The sequence below is a fragment of the Phaethon aethereus genome (genome assembly GCF_964289735.1).
Source record: "Phaethon aethereus genome assembly, chromosome: 2".
Taxonomy (NCBI): domain Eukaryota; kingdom Metazoa; phylum Chordata; class Aves; order Phaethontiformes; family Phaethontidae; genus Phaethon; species Phaethon aethereus.
The window spans coordinates 107,150,016-107,173,284 of record NC_138582.1 but is presented as its reverse complement, the minus strand read 5'-3'; the positions used below and the strand labels follow the sequence as shown (position 1 = coordinate 107,173,284).

Genomic DNA, 23,269 nt, shown 5'->3' with positions numbered 1-23,269 from the left:
AGACGAGGATAAGGTCCTCCATCCTCTGCCAGGTGGTAGTATTTAATCACAAAGCAAGGACTGTGTACAGTTCTCCTAGGTAAAGTGCACAAGATTGCCAGTTTCATCAGAACCACTACGCTGCAAGGTCTATCCAAAGTAGCTTAAAATTGCAGGGCTTGAATTGTAACATGCACCTTTGCCCAACAGAAAACCCTGCAGGAGGGTGGCTATGCCATGTCCCTCAGATGCAAATGCAGCAAACTCCACGATTTGTGAAGGAATGGCACACGTTTCCCTGCTACTCCCACAACTGACAGAAATGCAGGAGTCAATCTCAAGTGACAGTGCATTTCAGATTTTGTCTACTAGGTGCCTGAATATGAATGGCTTCTTGAAATAACACACCTAACACGCATAGAAAAACACAGACAACTTTAGTTTTTCTCTTCTTCCGCAAGAGGGAATAAACATGAAGAGAATTAACATAGGGGAGAACAACATCTTAAAAAATATAGAGCAATATGGCCTTTGGATCGTAAACACTTAACTGGGACCAAATACGTATTTCCTCTATGTCCTCACTCAACACTGGCAGGTCTGTAATTCTGAAATGACAGAACATCTTTGACTTGTGAATGCAGCAGACCAGACCTTCCCAGGCACCCAAACACAAGATTATGTTAAGACTTCAATTGTTTTGAAAAGGTGTGCTCACAGCTGTACTCCAGTTTTTGGAACTTTCTCCTCCTTCATCCTTCCCTCAAAATACATGGATTACTCTGGTAGATCAGAGTCATCGAGTGCCACATCATACAATAGGAGGCCTCACCCTGGAAAATGTGAAAAAGCTTGTTTCATGTAATCATAGCAATGGAAGTAGTTGTTCCCATGGATTTTTGTTAATTTAAGCTTTTCCAGACAAACGGACTAGTAACATCTCAAAAATGCATGCTGCGCACGTGCTCTGCTAACTAGCATCAACAGGTACATGTAAAAACAATCCACATCTGCCAGACTGCCTGCTCATCCAACCCTGTATTTCTGTTAAATGGCTGATAAATTTCTACCAATCGCTTATCTCTTGCATCTTCAGAACAAGCAAAAATTAGTGGCGGACTACTTATCAGCCTCAGATTCTTCTCTTTTTTTTATATACATGTATATGATACTACTCATATATACTTCAATAAATACATACATAGCTAATTATTGGTCAAATGACAGATTTATGTGGGGAAACGCATGACTTTTTCCCACTGAAAGAGAAAAGATAGAAACCGAACTCTCTAAAACTTAGTGCTTCAGAAACCTCTTAAGTAATAATTTTTTCACAGAGAGGAATAATTTTTTCTTAGAGAAGAAAAAAAAAAGGAAAAAAAAGAACACCACCACCCACCAGTGTATTATCAGGGTGTATTTCAAGTTTAACTGGAGGCACATCAGCTTTGAGACAGTGATCAAAAGTTACAACACTGAAGGCTTGTATAAACACATTTTTTCCTGTGTAATAACCTGATTATGTAAACAACTTTTTTTGGCATTTACAACTTCAGAATTACACTGCTTACTTTATCACCTGAATTTTAGAACTGATGAGCTCTCTCAGATACCAGTGAAGATAATGAATAACTGTGTTCAGCACCTTTGGAAATGCCATCATCTTTTCAGCTAATAGGTGCATATTCCAAGTACAGTCAGTTATCTTCGACAGCAAATATAAAACCCCTTAAATAAATAAATAAATAAATACTAGCGAATGCTACTGCTTTCTCGCAAAGAGAAAATGCCTTTGGACTAGAGCTACAGGAAGGATGTAAGCTGCACACTGCACAATTAAACTTTCAGATGTATTGCTCCTGAATAGAATTCAAAGCCCCAGGGCACAAGCCTGGATTTGCCATGTAATAGGAAACACGAGCTTTGGAAGAATCACATTGATTTGGTCACCTGAGGCTAGATAATAAACATTGCAGAAGGGAGGTTTTATACTGCTGTAGAAAGCTGACAATTCCAAACCAAAGGAATATTTTTACAGAAGTTTCACGCTTACAGACTTTAAGTAGTCTAATAGAGTTAGCCCTTTATCCTCTATCATATTCAGAGGGCCTCCTCTAAATCAAGCCACAGATCTGAATTCAAGTTTCCCTGCTGTGAGAAGCCAGCTCTACCATTATTGTAACTTGTATTAAGTAGCAATGTGTATGAAGTAAGCCAGAAAGCGAAATTTGTCTCAAAAGCATCACAGTTTTCAGACTTGCATTGGAAAGCCTGGTTCAAGTCCTGCTGATAATCATGCAGAAGAGAAAAACGACATTGGACCTCTCCCATGACATATGAATACTCTAACTGGCTATTAGATTTGCATGGAAAAAGCTCCTCCTCCTTCTAAATGTGATTTAGAAAACGTCTAAGATTTAGGTTCAACTGGTGGAAAAAGAAGATGACAATCATGCTTGTAAATGCCACGGGCTTTAATAGCATGACTGTACCAGCCTGTCATGACCTAAGTGATCACATATAATGGCACTGCATTGAAGTCACAATATTTACTTTGCTGGTTGCAATGCTGATGCCCTCTGAACTCACAGCCCTCAGCACTGGGCAGTGGGAGGAGGAGGAGGGTTCTGTAAAGTGCCAGGTCTGCAACCATCAGTGCTAACACTCCCTTGCTCTGGTATTCTCTTCTGGCGGCCCATGGGCCTTTTCTGACCCGCTTTTCCTCTGAGTGTAACTCAACCTGAAGTTTCCAAAATGTATTAACTTCCTGAATGAGGCTGAAAACTTGTTTGACATGCAGGTATTTACGAGTCTCTTAGTGCCTCTACGTGGTAAGCGGAGTCTGGTGCTTACCAATGATCCAAATAGACTGGTTGTATAGTGTGCTCCCTAACAGAGCAAATATAAATTGGAATGAAATTTCTAGAACAAATATTGCATACAGAGGACATCTTTTGAACATATTCATCATTCTCTATTTTGTTTTCTAATGTTTTCTTAAACTTTGTCTTATTTTTCAAACATCCTTCATAATGAATACATTGCCAAAATATTTGTGGCAACTGAACACAGGCAGGCAGAGTTTTCAAATTGCTAGGCTGCTACTCAGACATAGAAAGATATGGTAAGCTAAAAGAAATAAAACCTAAGCACAGCAGAAACATTTTCATGAACATTATACTTTGCTGTTTCATATAGTGTTTGAGCTTGATCTTATAATTTCCAGGAATGTGAGCACGGTATGAGGTCCCTCTTACTCATATAGACCTCAGCTTTCATTAAAATGCACAGTTTATGCATACCTTAGTACTAGGAAGTTTTATCAACTCTGTGAGTGTGTCATCTCCCAACTGGGCATCAAATCAGTTTGCAGAGAATTACAACGAACAGGCACTCTTCAAAAGCACTGAATTGAAAGGTATTAATAATACATGCTCTTTTGATCAGATATGAAAGCATAAAAATAACAACAATTAAAAAAGAAAGCCACAACTGATGCGTAATCTCAAGCTATTTTTAAAATACTCCCACTGTTTTCCAGGACAAAAAATATTTTGCTAATCTTTGCATAACATTTTGCAGTGACCAAGTGTAGAATGCATTTATAATCTTAATGCATCCCATCTTAGGAAACTAGGAGCTGCATCTGTTCTCCACCCTCAATACAGAGGGGTTCTTGAGTGCTCAGGAGAAACAAACCTTTTCTTGATATAATTTATTCTGTTTTTTTCATAAACTTGACTGTCATTTATATGATTCAACTTTGTGATATTGATGGGTAGAAATGTTTACAAATGAAAGCTCAGCTTGGCTCCAGTAAAGACATCTGAATGAATGTTCCCCTAACCTTCTTAGACATTTAATTTACTTGTTCTCCATTTATCTTCAAAGAAACAGTGTAAACAAAAACTGAATACAATAAATTATAACAACAAAAAAATCACAAAATTATTCAGGCTTTTTGCAAGCGATAAAACTCACATGGTGCAATTTCATTTTCTTATAAAGAAGTCTATACAATCTTTCAATTATAATTTTTATTTCCTAGAGTTTATCTGGTACACAGATCAATTCAGGGATCCCCCCATGACTATCCCAGAGATCCAGAACATCTCACTGCAGCACTACATTATCTTGATAGCACTATTATAATCTTCCAGCAAAGAATTTCATTTTCATTTACTTTATTCTTGAGGCTTTCTGGACAAATTCTTAAAACATTGTAAGAGCACTGACACAAGCTGAGAATACTGAGGAAATCCAATGACAATAGCAGGCACAAACTCACAGTGTGATTGAAATATTCAGATGGCCTTCACATTGTTTTTCTTGAAATGCTACAGATACAGTACTATTCAGACTTAATTTTATTTACAGCCATTTAGAGTTTGTGCTTTGAACACAGTGTTTTAAGGACTGATAAAAAACCAAGAATCTATTCTGCTTTCTGTACTAGTTCTTCTTAATGTACCATCATTACATCCCTCAGCCCCAGCTACAGCAACTCTACTTCTCCCCAGTTTCCTTCCTGCTGTTTCTCCCCCAACACACCTGCATAGTTTTCTCCTCTCCAGGAATTTTCTCCCACTTTTCCCATTCCAAATGCTAAGTCAGTGCCAAACCTTCTGGGAATGGAGGGGAAAAAATTCAATGTACATGTGGCCCCTCAGGGATCCTATAGTCACTTGGGAAACAAGTACATATATATATACACGCACACATATATGTATATTAAAATCTCATATATCAAGTTTTCAGAGCAAGGAGTGATAGAAGAGGGCAGGAGGTGAAAATGACTGAAAGCAAACTGACAATTCCAAGAGCTATTAAAGGAATTGTGTGAGGAGCTGGAAGCCATTGTGCAGCGGGACAGCTATGATGTAGTTGCCATCACAGAAACATGGTGGGATGCTTCTCATGACTGGAGTGATGCAATGGATGGCTATAAGCTCTTCCAAAGGGATAGGCAGGGAAGGAGAGGCTGTGAGGTGGCTCTGTAGGTTAGGGAGTGTTTTGACTGTATAGAAATCAATGATTGTGAAGACCAAGTAGAGTGCTTATGGGTAAGGATGAGGGGGAAGGCCAATGAGGCAGATGTCTTGCTGGGAGTCTGTTACAGACCACCCAACCAGGATGAAGAGACAGATGAGACATTCTATAAGCGACTGGCAGAAGTCTCGCATTCGCTGGCCCTTGTTCTTCTGGGGGACTTCAACCTACTGGACATCTGCTGGAAGTATAACACGGCAGAGAGGAAACAATCTGGGAGGTTCCTGGAGTGTGTGGAGGATAACTCCCTGACACAGCTCGTGAGTGAGCACAGCAGGGGAGGTGCCTTGCTGGACCTGCTGTTTACAAACAGAGAAGGACTGGTGAGAGATGTGGTGGTCGGAGGCCGTCTTGGGCTTAGCAACCATGACATGATAGAATTCTCAATTGTGAGTGAAGTAAGGAGAGGGGTCAGCAAAACTGCTACCATGGACTTCCGGAGGGCAGACTTTGGCCTGTTCAGGTCACTGGTTGAAAGAGTCCCTTGGGAGACAGTCCTGAAGGACAAAGGGGTCCAGGAAGGTTGGACAGTCTTCAAGAAGGAAATCTTAAAGGCGCCGGAGCAGATGGTCCCCATGTGCTGTAAGAAGAGCTGGCGGGGGAAGGCGACCGGCCTGGCTGAACAGGGAGATTTTGCTGGGACTCGGGGAAAAAAGGAGAGTTGATCACCTCTGGAAGAAGGGGCAGGGCAACTCACAAAGAGTACAAGGATCTCGTTAGGTCAAGCAGATGCAAAATTAGAAAGGCAAAAGCCGAACTAGAGCTCAGTCTGGCCACAGTTGTAAAGAATAATAAAAATGCTTCTACAAATATATTAACAACAAAAAGAGAGGCAAGGAGAATCTCCATCCCTTATTGGATATGGCAGGGAACATTGTCTCCAAGGATGAGGACAAGGTTGAGGTACTTAATGGCTTCTTTGCCTCAGTCTTTAATAGCCAGACCAGGTATCCGCAGGGTATTCAGCTCCCTGAGCTGGAGGATGGGGATGGAGAGCACAATAACCCGCCCATAATCCAGGAGGAAGCAGTTAAGGACCTGTTAAGACACCTGGACACCCACAAGTCTATGGGGGCCTTTTGGGATCCACCCGAGAGTACTGAGAGAGCTGGCAGAGGAGCTTGCCAAGCCACTCTCCATCATTTATCAGCAGTCCTGGCTAACAGGGGAGGTCCCAGAAGACTGAAGGCTTGCCAATGTGACACCCATCTACAAGAAAGGCTGGAAGGAGGATCCTGGGAACTACAGGCCTGTCAGCCTGACCTCCGTACCAGGGAAGATCTTGGAGCGGTTCATCCTGAGAGTGCTCACAGGGCATCTGCAGGACAACCAAGGGATCAGGCCCAGCCAGCATGGGTTCATGAAAGGCAGGTCCTGCTTGACCAACCTGATCTCCTTCTATGACCAGGTGACATGCCTAGTGGATGAGGGAAAGGCTGTGGATGTTGTCTACCTGGACTTTAGGAAAGCCTTTGACAGCGTCTCCCACAGCATTCTCCTGGAGAAGGTGGTGGCTCGTGGCTTGGACAGGTGTACTCTTCACTGGGTGAGGGACTGGCTGGATGGCTGAGCCCAGAGAGTTGTGGTGAATGGCATTAAATCTGGCTGGCGGCCGGTCACAAGTGGTGTTCCCCAGGGCTCGGTTCTGGGGCCAGTCTTCTTGAATATCTTTATTTATGATCTGGATGAGGGGATCGAGTGCTCCCTCAGTAAGTTTGCAGATGACACCAAGCTGGGTGGGAGTGTTGATCTGCTGGAGGGCAGGAAGGTTCTGCAGAGGGATCTGGACAGGCTGGATTGATGGGCAGAGATCAACTGTATGAGGTTTAATAAGGCCAAGTGCCGGGTCCTGCACTTTGGCCACAACAACCCCATGCAACGCTACAGGCTTGGGGAGGAGTGGCTAGAGAGCTGCCTGGTGGAAAGGGACCTGGGGGTGCTGGTTGACAGCTGGCTGAACATGAGCCAGCAGTGTGCCCAGGTGGCCAAAAAGGCCAACAGCATCGTGGCCTGTATCAGAAATAGTGTGGCCAGCAGGAATAGGGAAGTGATTGTGCCCCTGTACTCAGCCCTGGTGAGGCCGCACCTTGAATCCTGTGTTCAGTCTTGGGCCCCTCACTACAAGAAGGATGCTGAGGTGCTGGAGCATGTCCAGAGAAGGGCAACAAAGCTGGTGAGGGGTCTGGAGCACAAGTCTTATGAGGAGCGTCTGAGGGAACTGGGGTGGTTTAGTCTGGAGAAGACGAGGCTGAGGGGAGATCTTATTGCTCTCTGCAACTACCTGAAAGGGGGTTGTGGCGACGAGGGTGTTGGTCTCTTCTCCCAACTAACTAGTGAGAGGATGAGAGGAAATGGCCTCAAGTTACGCCAGGGGAGGTTTAGATTGGATATTAGGAAAAATTTCTTCACCGAGAGGGTGGTCAAGCATTGGAACAGGCTGCCCAGGGAGGTGGTGGAGTCAGCATCTCTGGAAGTGTTCAAAAAACGTGTGGATGTGGCGCTTCAGGACATGGTTTAGGGATCATGGTGGCGCTAGATTAATGGTTGGACTTGATGATCTTGAAGGTCCTTTCCACCCTTAGTGATTCTGTGACTCTGTGATTTTTCAAGACTTTTTGAAAATAAGTAAGCAAGATGCAGACAGTAAGGATTAACCTTAAATGCACACAACTGGTTTTGAAAAATGGTAAAGAGCGAGAAAGGGAGACAGCACACAAGTGAGTGCTCATGATACAATCTTGATGCAATTGATAACCATGACAAAGTATCTTAAGCAAGCAAAACTTCATTTTTACAGAGAACAGGAATATGCTAAAGGTGATACTCCAAAATCTCAGTACTTATCACTTGATAACCATAAACACTTCTTAGAATGAATCAAGCGACTGTGAATTTTCTAGCGTACTGTTTTTTATTTGCTTTCTGAAATGTCAGAAAAAATGGTAGCCCACTTATTCTTCCAGGTTGTTACTGTAACTTATAAGTATATTTAGTACATTTATTAGTAGCATATTTGTGTACTTCAATTGATAATGCTGACACTGCACAATGAACAGAGATTATTGCAACACAGCCTTCCATACATGTCACGAGCTTTTTTATGTATCATTTTGAAATGGTGGTAAGTCCTCAAATTGCCCACGTATTTCTAACAGCTAATTCAAATCATGAGGGTTCACTGGTCTACCTCATGTTTATTTTGCAGTCACCAGTGAAGCATTTAATCATATAAATACATTAGACAAAGTGCACAAAGCTCAGGTCCCACCCCTGCAATTTCCCTTATATTCTTGGGTTCCCTCCCCCACCCCCCAATGTTTTGTTACACAGGAAAATCATGCAGAAGAAGCATGCTTTATAATTTGTTGAAAATGCCACAATGTTTGTGGTCATTCTGTTATGCACTGTGAGTAAATTCTATGCTTGTGGGCCATCTGTTGAAAAGCATCTGTCTTAAATACTCACTAGTCTTACTTTGGTGACAGGCACTTCCATTGCTGCGGTACAGCGCAGCCATGGGGGCATTTAAGGCCATGGATGGACAGACAGTCTTTGAAGAGCTTGGGAGCATCTGCAACACAGGCTTTGAAGACAGAATCAAAGCCTTGATATTGTGTGGCTGTCAAATGCCAGGATATACAGTGAAGACAGTTTCTAGTGGACTGTATTGCCAAGCATGCAGGTGCTCTTTTCTGCGTTGCTGCTGGTTTCAGGTTTTTCCTCAGTTAATAACTTCTTTTGAAAAAAGGCACTTGTTTCATTTTAAATTCACAGTATTATAAAAAGTGAGTCAAAACCAAACAAATAGTAGACTGGATTAAAGTGAGGTGCCCCCAAATAAGTGATGAAGTCTAGAGGGTGGGTGTTCTTGAAGGAAAACCTATCAGCAGTTATTTGCTTTAATGGTATGAGCATGGGATCGAGGAGCCATCATGGAAGACTTAAAATGTCTAAGAGACTTTAAAGATGTCCCGAGCTAAAAACCTTATTACATATGAATTCCTGTAGGACAGCATTTTTGTCAAGATCTACCGTCTTTAACACAGTTCAACATTTGACTTGAGGATGAAATGAGTGGGTGACAGTAAAGAGCTTGTTTCTATGTTTAGGGTCCCCGCCACTTGGATACTCATTTCCCTATGAGAAAAGTTAATTCACATTTGCTATTTTAAGGAGAAGATGCCATGTAACTTTTCATGAGGGTTTTAGTTCAAATGGATAATGCAGACATCCGGCCTCTGAGAGGGGTGTTAGAGGGACAGTCTCAGTTCTTGTATTTGCTTGTCAATTCAATCAGCACTTTCCTCGCATGGAATGAGAAGTCATCCAGTAAAACCAAGAAAAAAGAGCAATGTGAATACTTTCACAGAAGGTGAAACACACAGTATAAACCAGAAGGTCTTGCCAAATCAGTATGTGATTCATTCTCCAATGCAATTTTAACAGGGCAGGACATGGCTTAAAGCTCGTTCTGATCTGCAATCACAGTGTTTCTATCCAGGTGGAAATCCTGCTACAAAAGTGAGGGTGGGAGGAAGAGGAGACAGTGACTAGCTTCACTGATCATCAATGTAATGGCTGAAGCACCTAACCATCCTCTCTTTTTTTTTTAATTCTGCAGGGTAACAGAGCAGTTGCACATGGAATTACGCACATGTGCACTAGATTATGCATTCTGCTAGCACTCAGAGTCAACATATTTTCCATGACCATCTGTAGCACATGAATTTGTCTCATGTTCAACCTGTAGGTCACACCAAACCCTGTCTCTTGCAAAAGTTTACTCACAGGGCTGTAAGAACATTTTACCATTAAATATCTTGTCTTGACATAAGCATCAAATTTAAAGAATTTTTGATTCTGTGATCAGATACAAAATTGGCTACAAACTAAATTATATTAATGTTCCAGAATATTTTCTCAAACTACAGTATCCAAAACTAATGAAAGACAGTATACTTTAGACAATAAGCTTGCTTATGAAAATTCAGTAACAAGAATGGCATCTTTTGTCAGCTTTAACATATCAGCCAAAGAAAAAACATTTATATTGTCCCACTGCTTCTTCATCATATACTATCTTCCATGGACTTAGCACTCCCTAGACTTTTTATAATCAGGTATGTATATATATATTCCTTACTCCTCTGAATAAATGACATGTTAGAATTTTCAATGAGTGGTAAAAATATGTACAGAATTTGTAAAGTTTTATGTAGAAACACATAACATGGCTATAAACAAAAATAGTACATATTTAGCTAGTGAAATGGATTAATCTCTAAATAATTTCGTTCTCCTCTCTAAGCCAGAGAATAAAGTTTTGTAAGTTAATCAGTGTGCGCTGGGAGAGTGCCTCCCATGAAAATCTTAGCCAAAGTGAGGGGTAAAAAAAAAAGCTCAATTAAAGCTGCTTACCAAACAGCTCAGTTGTAGACACTTAAACTATGAGTATTTTGGTTAATATTGCTCACTAAAGGCAGGCATAGAGTACAAGTATCTGAAGTTATTTTCAGTTTCAGTTTGGTTCTTCTGTTACAACATATTTTTCCACCATTTGGATTGATGTGAATTAAATGAAACTGTTAATCTGTTCAGCATACGAGACAGAATATTATTACCTTTGCTGTGAATTTGGATTACCAGACTGAAATCGCTGTTAATAAGCATTGCTTCTTTCTCTGTATTCTTTCAAATACAATTTCCATGTTTGTATTTGAAAGATATGTTGAGAACTGTATCATAACCAGTGGTGCAAACAGAAGGAGGTCTGTGACAATAAAGACTTGAAAATACATCAAGTCATTGCCAAACTTTGTGCAATAAAAAGTTTGCATAAAGGTTAGTTTTACTGAACTGAATGTGTCAGTGACAGTACTGCAGGGAGGAAAGAGTGTGACACAGATCACAGCACATTATATTGACTTCAGTGTTTACAATGGCCAAGAAATGGCCTTTCAACATTTATGACTATGCTTTACAGCATTCCACGTGCTCTTTCTGGAAGACCTGATTAAGTTCATGTTGGTAGAATCCTAACAGGAGAACAGAGCCCTTTCCTGCTTGCTCCTGAAGCCTATGGAGGCTTCATATGCACTAGTAAATGGTATATTTTAACTAAGAAACATTACCTGTTTCATTATAAAAATATTGTGGAGGTGAGCACTGTATTTACCCATGAGATAAACATGTCAAGGTCAATTGCAGGACAATGAAAAACATAACACAGACCTTGTCTATCTGCCTTGTAGTAAACATCATAAATTACTTGTCACTACTTGAATTTATCTATTACTTGTTAATACCCTCAATGTTTAAAACAAACAAAAAACCCCCACAAAACTAAGAAAAGAAAACACAACAACCCAAAAAACCCAAACCCAAAGTCACAACAACAGCAAAAACCAAAATCCACTTTTGTTTCCAGGAGGACAGAGCTTAAGATAACCATCCACTGAAGTGGATGCATTGATAAAGCAATTTAAGCAAATACACCCAAATTTCTGAAAAAGTTCCATATCTATCTCTTGCTTTGGACATGTACACCTTATATAAACAGTTAACGGGAGGAGATGAAAGCAGATATAAATAAATATTATGTGAAACCTTGTGGGGAAAGATTTTGCACATCATAAACTGGGGATTTTTCCCTCTCACAAATTATTATCACTTTTATTCCCTATGCTACTAGCCCTCCTGACGCACAGAAAATGCTTTCAGTTCAGAACCTTGACTTTTTTAATTGAACAATTAAGCAGTACATTTCATTTCCCTTGCAACTCAGCGACTGGAAGAAATTACAATCCTGAAGTAACAGTATGACATTACAACAGTCTAAAATTATAATCAGTAATAGAATTATGCAATTAATGAGGCTATCTGTTAGGTTGCAGTTTTGCCTTCCAAGAGATTTATGAAACACTCATCACTCTACTGGGTGATGTAACAGAGTAAGTCTATATTAAGTCAATGAGGGGAATTTAGGATTACAATGTCTCCGTCAGATAAAAACAGAGTCTGTATGAGAAAAAACATAAAAATAACTCCAGTGTCTGGTCTTGAAGAGTTCCATGACAGCATGAGAAGAAAAGATGACCTTTTGACAATTTTTAGAAAAAGATGTAGCTCGTATATGTAACACGAGCTTTGAGTATGGTACCTAGGCTAAGCTCTGCGCTGGGTGTGAAAAGGCAAGGCCTCACACATGCTTGACGGCTCCAAGATTCCTCGTACCAGCAGCAGTGCTATCATTCCACCATATGCACTGCTTGAAATACGTAAGTATACTTAGGCTGTTGAGAAAAGAGAAAAAACCAGGACATGATGTCTTCTTTGTCAGTACATGGATAAAGGATTATAGACAATCTTCCCTTGTTCCACAGAATCCTGCCTTCTGCTGCAAGACAGTGCCTGTTTGTGAATGCAGATTTTCTGCAAAGCTCTTTCTGTGCTTTGGCCAGGGCTGAGGAGGGGCAGCTCCTCCCGTCCTGCCTGAGGGGTGGCATGGCAGGGGTGGTTAGCCAGAGTTCAGTCCTCCGGCAAAGAGCTTGCTACGCTTTTATTTGTTACTCCAATATACAAAGGGACTTCAATTAGCTGTATGCTGTCTGAGACAAGAGAGCCTTTATAAGCTTCAAAATGGCCTACAAATAGTGCTCCTGTTCCTTCGCTGATGTGTGGGACTGTCCTATGGGATGTACAACGGCTATTGTGTTACTCTGAGCGCTGCATCTGGGTTCTATCTGGAGCCTGCTTTTTCATGGGGTATTTATAAAACTAGCCAAATTATAGACTGCTCAAGTTTGTCTTAAGAAACAAGGTGTCTTTCAAAAGACAATTCGGAATGAAGTCCGTGGGTGCTGTATTACTTGCAAGCCATGTAAAGTGAGGAAAAGGGCAATGAAACCATGGCAGCAAGTGATCGCTGGAGCGGCAGCGCTGACACGACAGGACTGCATGCCTGAACACAGACTGAAGGAGGTTAAACTTGCTCCTGTCTGAGATGAACAAGGCTCTGGGAAAGGAACCCTGCTCTCTCTAGCTGGCACAGGCAGGCTGTCTTAGAGAAATGCATAGGGAGAAAGAAGAGGTAGGGCATAGCTAATGAAAGGGAGACAGATGCATAAGACCACTGGCCTGACTTTCCCTAACAAAGTTGTTTCACCTAGAAAGAAAGTTAAGATTTCTAGGGCTAACAGAGCACCATTTTATACAGGGTTTTGTCTCAGGCTTCAGTGAAGATAGTGCCCTTCAATCAATAGTTTAAGAATCAGAGTCAGATGCATTCAAGATATAAGGTACACAGTTTACAACAAGAATAACTTAGACAAGAACAGGTAATTTCATAATTTGGTATACATAAAGACTGGATGTCATTGTAATTCTTGAATATAGAATACACAAAAATAGGTATTGTTCTTTTAAAATGTATACTTTTATACTTTTTTAAAACCACAGTAGTTCTCCCTTGATAGAAGTGAAAGCTGTTCTCCACAAGGAAGTGGGGGGGAAATAAGACAGTAATGTATCTAGATAATTGGTAGCCAGATGTTACAGCATCCTCACTACTAACTTGGAATGCAGATGAAAACCGAGATGCAGAAGAAAACAATTTTGAATTCAAGGGTGATCTTAACTAAGACAAAAGGGGCAATACCTTAATGGCAGAAATTAAGATTCCAGAGTCCATGACTTCAAAGATCTCAATCTGTATGTTGTCAGTGTGTTTCCCAACTTCTACCAAAATAAAAACCACGAAAGCATTTAATTTAAAAGAAGAACAAGGCCGCAAAGGAAAGTACTAAAAATGTAGCCTGTCAGAATCCTTGCAAAGTGCATACTGTTAGAGTCACCTTTGTCGCATGTGTATTAGAGCAGTCTCAACCACTGGAACAGCAGCTTCTGTTCCCTTCAGATTCTTGGCCTCATTCAACACACAAAACACGATGCTCTTGCTCTGGCCATAAATTAGGGATTGGTAGGAAAAGTAATGAGAAGACATCGTCTTCACTTCTTGCCAAAGTCAGAAGACACAGAAGCAAGTAAATACAGTAAATAGATACTTACTGTAGATACAAGCAATAAATAAAGTAGAATAGTGAAGGGAAAAGGGAGAAAAGAAAATAAATATTTAAAGTAGGATTCTAATAATTGCCTCTGGCAATAGAAATTTCTGTGCTCCGGTGGGAAAGTCACACAATTAATATTTCTTAGAGGTGCTTGCTAATGGTGTATTGCAGATTTTCTAGCTGACCCACCTTTAACCTCAGTGTCAAAGTACATTAAGTTTGCGGCTAAAAGCAAAGCCATAGGGAGCCAAGCACTTGACCTGTAGCATTCAGTACACTTTCAGCATCATTTTTAAAGGGGCATCCAAAGGGAGAATTACCTGCTTTGCTCTAAGCTAGAGTAATTATTTTCAGTGTCCCAATAACTGATTATCTAAATCCAGCATTTGAGAGATGACAGCATTTGGAATTAAGCAGGAGAATCACCAAAACAGAGAAATACACTGAAAGCCACTAAATTTTCCAGGAAAGGTCCTAACTCTTAGCAACAGCGATGGAAACGGTTTAACAACAAAGTGTTTAGTAGATTCACTCAATGTAAGCAACCTGTAATTGATTTGCTGAAGCCACTCTCAGGAGGATATCTACCACTAATTGTTTAAGTGTTGAGAGAGTAAAGGGCAAAGCCACAGCAACTGAACCATAGAAGATGTCTTGAACTGGGTAGAAGATTGCTTTATTACTAAAGATAATTTTATTCTGTGTTGATATTATTTGCTTTTGATATTGAGGCAAATCAAACCAGAAGGATTTTCCAAAGTTAAAAACACAACACTAACTATTATTGCATCAAAATCCACTGTCAAATTTATTGGAAACTCTACTATCAAGATCCTGCCTGAGAAGACAGTCATAGCCTAAACAATAGAACTATACATATACATGAATTATCATCTGAACATCTTCTAACGCATACAGTTTAAATGAATGTCTGTGATTTTTATTCAGGTTTTAAATAAATTATGTTGGCTTCCTTCTATGTCCAGCACTTTCTGATGCAGTCACGTGAAATTTTTTCTTTTAAACTTACTGTTTTAAAATAATTTCACGCAGAAAAGGTGACACCTAACAATAGCTTTGGTGTTATCTTTATCACCGAAGAGTTAATGCCTCAAAGAAGAATCCTCTGTTAATAAAATTCATAGCTAGATCACATTAAATCTTTAACCATGTAATCATCTATTACCATCTACTTTTCCATGCTTGTGCATTTACACAGAACATTCATTCCTTTGATTAAGGATCTCCTTGACTTGAGCATAGCTGCTGCCAAGCTCTATTGTAAAGCTTCACTTGCCAGGCAAGATGGCAACATGAATATCTCCCCTCTTTCCTCAGACAAAACCTACTAAAAATCACAAGCAACTCAAGTCTCCTGACAGTACTATCTTGATATTATCAAACATCAGCAAAGAGATCATAGAACATTGAAACAACGCAAACACATACAGAGAACAAGAGCAGCATAGCCTCAAACACTGAACTGCATTTCCTCTTATTGCCATGACGCAACTGCCTAATCGCTCCACACTGATTTTGGACACTGAATATGAACATGGGACTGCCTGTTGACAATTAACACCATTAAATCTTTCTTGGATAATTCTTCATTGTTTACTTCTTTTTGATATGATTAAAACAGTACTGCTAAATTCTATTTCTCCGACCTGTGCATGTCTAAATTCACCAGGTATATATCCTATTTAAAAGGAATAACTACTGTTGTGTTAGTTGCATTCATACATGGTTCAGTTTCAAATTATTTAAGAAGTAGAGGTATCTTACCAAGACCAGTTCTGTACAGCTCAGATGGGCTGCTGACCTTTTGGCTGGAGGGAATCTGCTGATGGTATAGTAGAGGGGTTTTCACTAGGAGAGAAGGGGAAGTACAATTCCTCCTCAGTAACAGCTAAAATGTTAATAGTGCTAATAAAATAGACACAGACATTTTCTTACCATATGTCGTCTCCGGTGACAGGGGAAAAGCTGGTGTGGATGCGACAGCTTCATTTCCATTCTTCTTTGGAGAAAAGATTCCCCCATCTATTTCATCTTGGTAACATGCAACAGATATCTAGAAAAGGCACAAAAAAAGAAAAATTACAGTGTGAAAATTCCCACTTAACTCTACAACGCAGGGGGGCATTTTTCATGAGATTATAGAAGGTTTCATATAATCTGATCCACTGTTCCAGCAGAGAGAACCTGGAACACTGAAAACATGCAAACACACAGAGAATGCAAGAGCAGGACACTCTTAAACATTGAATTGCATTTCCGAGATAACTGCTATGATGCAACTGCCCATTTGCTTCACATTGATTTTGGACACTGAACACAAACATGGGACTCCCTATTGGCCATTCGCTTCAATAAGTTTTTCTTGAAAAATTCTTCGTTGTTTACCTCCTTGGTCTCCCCGACGGGAATCGGTGATCCTGGATTTACAGTCTGGTCATTGGCAGGAGACTTCATCCATCCACACCTGTTATATGACAGCTGCCCAGGGACATCATTGTCATACTGTCCAACGCTTAACTTTCTGATCCTTCCCCCTGTTGCATCGTCATCTTGCGTACCTGTTGCTGAAAACAAATAGGTAAACCGGTTAACAAACTATTTTTTTTTCAGTTAGAGCTGTTAAAACAAACTTCACTATTGTGCCTTAAGTGATTCTGTTCAAGAACACTCATGAAATAACTGGTTTCATAATCGCTTTACAAAACCACATAGCTGGGCAAAAAAAAAAAAAAAAAAATCAGTTGTAGTTAGCCTGGCTGACACAAGTTGGAACATATTTGCAGTACACCTGGTTCCAGAGGAGTGAAGCAGCATGTTTGTGCCGACCCTCATTTTTGGAAGAGGTTACTCCCAGTGCCAGCGGTACAGCCTGCCAGCAGGGGCCGCTGCGGGCAGCCAAATGGGAAACCTCTTTCCATCCCTAACACACAGCAGCTCTCCGCAAAAGCCATTGCTGCTTTCCAGGACTGCGTTTTCCCCGAAAAAACACAGCTTCCTTTTAGTTAACACAGACCCTGGGCCCTTATAAGCACAGCTAACAGTACACCTTTTGTGACACACATGGCAATCACACTTAACCACAGAAATTGGGTATTAGATACACAGAGGAGCTGCAACCTTTTGGAGTCTGAGGAATGGAGCACAAGAGTAAGCAGAGTCAGCAGAACAATCGAGGATATTCAAGGGCATATAGCAGTATTTGTTTCCAAAGTCGCTATTAAGAGAGTGTCATTAGGTACAGTTTTATGATTAGCAGGAGTTCATACTTAGTCATCCACTCCCACTAACAGGCACTTTCAGAATATTCCTGCAGCAATTGCTTTTTCTACCCTTCTTCATCAGAGTAAGTCAACAATAAGGATCCCGTAACTGTATGCATACCAACTTTTCAGATAATCCTCTGAGAACTTTTATTGTCCATATAGGCAAAAAGATCTTTCAGAATTAGCTATTTCTCTTTAAAGAGCTCAGGATTTGTAAGTTATCTTATTTTCATTGCTTGGTGCCTTTTAAACTCTTCAAATACTTTCCAACTCTAAGTATGTACTGATGAAGCATACCTCCTACACACCCTGATCGTGGAGCCCTAACAGTAGGAGTCCAAAGCACGTCCCCTATGTACACCACCAGGAGGGCTGAACCAGCCACTTTGGTAGAGAAAGACCAACAGTGTACACCTTCCACACATCCTTTTCCTAATCTGAAGTAGCTGACAGAAGCCAAGGTGTAAAATCCGGCATGAAGCATAAGCGCCTGTGTTACAGACATTTCACCTTGATAATGTAATTCAATTATAGAGCATCAATGCACAAATAGGTTTCTGTACAGGAGAACAGTTTTCATGCAAGATTAAAATATAGACAGCGATTACAGACTAAAATCTGCGGAACTGAAGTGATTCCGCATTGACATACATATCAACCTGAATAACTTGCTGGCAAGTAGTGGCTTATCCTAAAAATACTTCTCTCTTGTAAAACTACAGAATTAGACACTTTCAAAAATCCAGTTCTGCTACTATCAAAGTCAGTGTGACAGTAACTACTACTAAAGACAATAAATAAATAAAACCCTGCTATTCACTTTTGAAAACTCCACCGATAGAGTCAAATTTAGCCAGTTCTTTATTTTACTGACTCAATATAAATATACCTAGCACTTCTTGGAAAAGACACAGATAAGATTCTGTTTTTATGGTACAACTTCGAAAACTAAAATACTTTTTAAGCACCCATATTTTAAACACTTATTTAACCCTTTTTGACCTGACTAGAAACTTCACATGAGGTCTTTCAGGTGAAATGAGTATCTTCTGAAGACACTGTGAGCAAACTAGATGCATCAAACAAGATCTTCAAAGCCAGAAAACAACATGAAATCACAAATATCTACCAAACCTAATAAGGGATACTAAAAAGTAATGAAGATTTCTACTGAAACTGAAGACACTTCAGAACGTAGACAGAGTTCATACTACTCCAGAATTTACCAAGTTTTTGCATTGGAATTCTTTTTTGTATTTTTAATTTCTGTAAAGAAAAATGAGTGGGAATCACTGTGCAGAATCTCAGCCTTCAAAGAGAGCATCTGAGACCAGGCACTCCCAGTCCCACTGCTCCTCTGCAGGAGGTAATGGGAGCCAGGAACAGCACATTAGAGTTTCACTCCATTTGTAACCAAGTTATTAAGGTAAAGGCAGTTTCTTTCTGTATGTGCCTCTCCTACTTAAAACAGCCTCATAGACTAATTTATGAGCGACAATGTCTACCTTTTGGATGCATCAAAACAGATCTTAAAATTTAGCGCAGATTTTACTTGTCACATTAATGAAGGGCTTCATCACCAATGATATTCATACACTTATGTCATTAGTATCCATAAACTCGTGAAGCTTGTAATTTCTACGAAGTTAATACAGTCCTCAGAAAGCTGCAAACAGGTGTCTCAGGGAAACTGGACAGGTATTTTTTTAAACAGACTGGAAATGCTTTACGGATCAAATTCCCAGCAGATGTTGGATGACAGAGGGGAGAACTTAAGCTGATATATTGCAATAAAGCTTAAAGCAAATAATTTTCATCTCTTCGATTCAAGTTAAGTGAAAATGTCCACAAAAAACTACTTAGTTTATTAGTTTTGCAAACGTACTTGAACTGCCTCACTTAATTTAACAGATGTTTTGAGTTATTAATTTAAAAGGCGTCTTTTACAGTGTAAAGTGTCAGGATCCAAGACTTCCTAGAAGTCACATCATTCATTTCTGTTCTTGTAGTTTAGCTTAAAAGTTTTGGCAGACCTTCATAAATATCCCAGGAGCGCATATTTATTTCTTTGAAAGCATTTTGTATGCTCTCATTTCTTTCTTTTCCCTTGTGAACTACAAAAATAATTTTGTTTTCCCTGAAGAACATTCCAATAACATTCCAACAGATTGGCATCAGAACAGCATCAAGCATTTATCTTGTCAGATGGTTATCACCATGCCAATGCTACAGCTAACAGAAGCATGGCCAGTGGTTAAAGGTTAATCTTTGTTTGGTTTCTTTAGTCACTTAGCTTTCCTGGAGTACTAGGTAGAAGTATTTGTAACTATTAGAAAGAAAACAACACAAAGCTAAAAACCTTGTCTGCAGTGGCATGTCAACAACAGTGCTGTCTCTCATACATTAGCAGTTGTCCCAGCTAAACTTCAAAAACTATTATGTTAACTCTTCACATGTTACATGTTTGTATTTACCAAGTGCAGGAGGCACACCATTGAAAAGGTCCACATTTACTTTGTTACCACAACACTTAGTAAGATGACACTTACACGTTTCCTCTTGATTCATAGGGCTGGTGGGCTAGCCTCAAAACCGTCCTTACATGAAAGTGGGTAAGTACAGCATACGTGGTAGGACTCGCTAGGAAGAACTTTTCTTGTGGAGGTAGAAAAAGAAGATAGACAGACAAAAAAGACCAACAGCCCTTCTGCCCATTGTGGAAGTCCTTATCATTTGTAAAATAGAACTCTCAGTCTTTTCCAAAATCCAGCATAGTCCATTGAAGACCTTCCCTAAACTTCTACCTAGTTTGTATCACAGCCAACTGTGCAAATTACAGTCAAACTGGAAACCTCTTACAATAGATAATTATAAAAAAAAAAATCAGAAGAAATATGAAAGTTTCAGCATCTTGTTGTTTACCCCACTATAAGGGGCTCTAAAATCACATTATGACTTTGTGCATGAAAAGGTTCGGGTTTTTTGCTTTTTTAACAAAAGCAATGTATTATACAAAAGACTTACATAGACCCTATAAATAAACTTCTTCAAACTGGTTTGGGGCAGGGGGAGATTATGACACATTGAATCACAACAGGATAAAAATGCTTTAGTCTCTAGATTCACATGTTTTCCTGGTTAACACTACAAATGTGTAGTAGACCTCACAAGACTTTTAGTAGATGATCGAGAGGGGTCCTGCTGTAACACCTGCTAGCTCCTTCAGCACTCTGGGATTAAGCCCATCAGGCTCCATGGACTCGTGAACATTCAGCTGATACAGCTGGCTCCTTACAATCTCAGTGTCCACAAATCGAAAGTCACTCATGTTGTGGTTGGTCCTCCAACTCAGGGGAATGGGCAGCCCAAGGTCTATCAGTAAAGACTGAGGCAAAAAAAGCACTGACTGCTTCGGCTTTTTCTTCATCCCTCTTAGTCAGGTGACCATCTCCAAGTATTGGTCAATGTTGGACTCATAGTATTATACAGATTTCTGGAAACGAGATTAAGGACTTAATTTACAAGGACTCAGTTTATATTTACAAAACTCTATGGTTTTCTGGTTAAGAAATGCATCTAAGTGATATTCTAACCTGTAAGTTTCATAATACAAATACCATTACACTAATCTGACATTCCAAAAGGTAAAATTAACTTTGTGTTTATCCTTACAACCTAAAAGGCATGGGGTCTAAGGAAGACGTAAAGAGGAAAAGGTGGTTGCAGGAACTTTATGGTAGAGTGATAAAAATCTTTTTTACAGCCATCTCTCTGGAATGAACAAACAGCTCACATTAAGGAAAAAGAAAGTAGGAAACTCCCCTCCACTCCTCCTCCATCACAAACAAAACAATCACAAACAACATTTTTACAGTTTAGATAACTCATCTTGATTTGTAGTGGCCACTCAGCTAGTCAAATGTCTTTAAATTTATAGTCTCAAGAAAGCAAAGACGTGTTGGGTCCCCATTTTCCCCAAATTTCTCTTTTTTTCTTCTTTAGCACCACCTACCCTATACACTGCACACCCAGAAATCACTCTTAAGAACAGCAATACCACTGATAATGTAGTCAAAATAATAACATTACTCAAAAGATAATTTTAGTAAAAAATATCTTAAAAATATGAATTATTCCAACAGTACCTGATTTTATGTTACATCTAATCCATCTAAACACAGTTCACCAGTACATTAATCTCACAGGTTCATAATTTCAGGTCATCCCACCTTCAGAGGGATAAAATATAGTTGTATTTTCACAAAGTCAATCTTCTAACAGGATTGAAGAGACTGAGCTTCACAACATGAAATGACACTGATGTGAAAAACCACGACCTGAACCATGCATTTCAGAAGCTCAGCCAACTCTTTTGTTTTAAAGCTATTATCTTAGATTCAGTTACTGAAAGATAATTATCCAAGCAGTCTCCCTTTCAGAAAAAAATTATACATGACTTTGCATCTAGTTTGAAAGGTCACTGGAATCCCTACTATTGCTACCAATCCTAAAACAAAAAGCCTTACTGTTTTGGAGCATGAGCTCCACCAAAGCCAGCTGAAGCAAATGATAATGTCAACAGGTTTTAGAACAACCCTAAAAAAACAGGGCTATTTTTTCTAAGAAAATTTAAAGCCTCTGAAGAGGTCTAAGGATAAATAATCACACTGTATTACATTTCTTCAAACTGTTGAACGTCATTTTTTTCTGTTAACTTTTCTTGTCAACTATCAACTAGAAAAATTATTCAGCACTAGAAAGAACATTCATCTGACCCTTCACATAAATTGTCTTTGGATGGAAATGCACTCATGTATTGTCTTGAGTGAGACCTGAGAAACAGGTCATAGTCATGTAAATGGTGACTAGCAGGAATTTCTGGGCAGTGATCTATGTATACACTCCACTCCACAAGTGAAACAAGAAACTTATCCAAAGTCTCTCTGAGTCTTCAGAAGCCACAATTATCATCTCTGCATTCCATACAGTGTCCTTCTTTATCAAGTCTCTTCATAGTGTCAAATTCAGCGGGTATCGGAACACCAGGAATTATCCCTGCACAACATTCTCAGGAACTTACATTTCCATATGCTGTAGATACCACCACCAGAACCTACATTCTCCCAGCAGCTCTGCAAAATGCATCTCCTCATGCATTACATATTCTGAGGTGCATGCATAGCGATTAAAAAAGCTTGTCAAAATATGAAATATAAACAAAATAAGGGCAGAGTATGAAAAGTGATGTGAGAAGTCCTGTTCTTCAGTGTCCCACATGATTAAAAGTCCCTACTAAGCTGCAGGAAGACTTCAGTATTAACTCTGGTTTTTTTAGTTACACTAGCCTAAGAATACTATGCTACAAAAAACCCCAAAACACCAAAAAAAACCCACCCAAAAAATTCAAAAGTCCCATGAAGATGTAATTGCATATTCTGTACCATAATCCAGTTTATGAAATCGTAACATGTCTCTGTAGAAACTCCATGAAGTTGGTCACCAAATAACATTTAGCTGTGGCTACATATATTGACACAGTATACACAAAATAGTCAGATTTGACCTGTAAAACCAAAACATGGACTAGTTTTCAGATGCTGGTTCTCAAAATATCCATAGTGGCTATATAGCTAGAATGATCCCACATTTTATAATTGCTGTCTTAGGTTTAAAAGAGTTTACAAAAAATCCACATCACTTACGAATGACTGAACATATCCTTGTACAGCCAAAAGAAGTTGTAAGGCCTCCTACAATGCATCAAATTAACTCATCTTGCAGTATGGGTGGAAGAATTTCCTACATGTAATTATCAAGAGAATCCAGAATTTATAAACAAGCTAACATTACTGTATAGATTCGTACAGCAGGCAGTGAGGTGGACTGAAA

The 23,269-nt window shown here is 39.6% G+C and overlaps 1 protein-coding gene across 1 annotated transcript in view; it reads right to left on the bottom strand.

The window, feature by feature from the left end:
• TNS3 (tensin 3) overlaps positions 1-23,269 on the bottom strand; it is a gene marked incomplete at its 3' end in the record, with an annotated part of 116,571 nt that overhangs the window by 34,351 nt on the left and 58,951 nt on the right. Inside the window, exons 13-15 of the mRNA XM_081996279.1 lie at positions 16,503-16,681; positions 16,053-16,170; positions 15,882-15,965 (exon numbers count right to left, since the gene is read on the bottom strand). Coding sequence (XP_081852405.1) covers positions 15,882-15,965; positions 16,053-16,170; positions 16,503-16,681 — 381 coding nt within the window. The remainder of the gene's footprint in view (positions 1-15,881; positions 15,966-16,052; positions 16,171-16,502; positions 16,682-23,269) is intronic.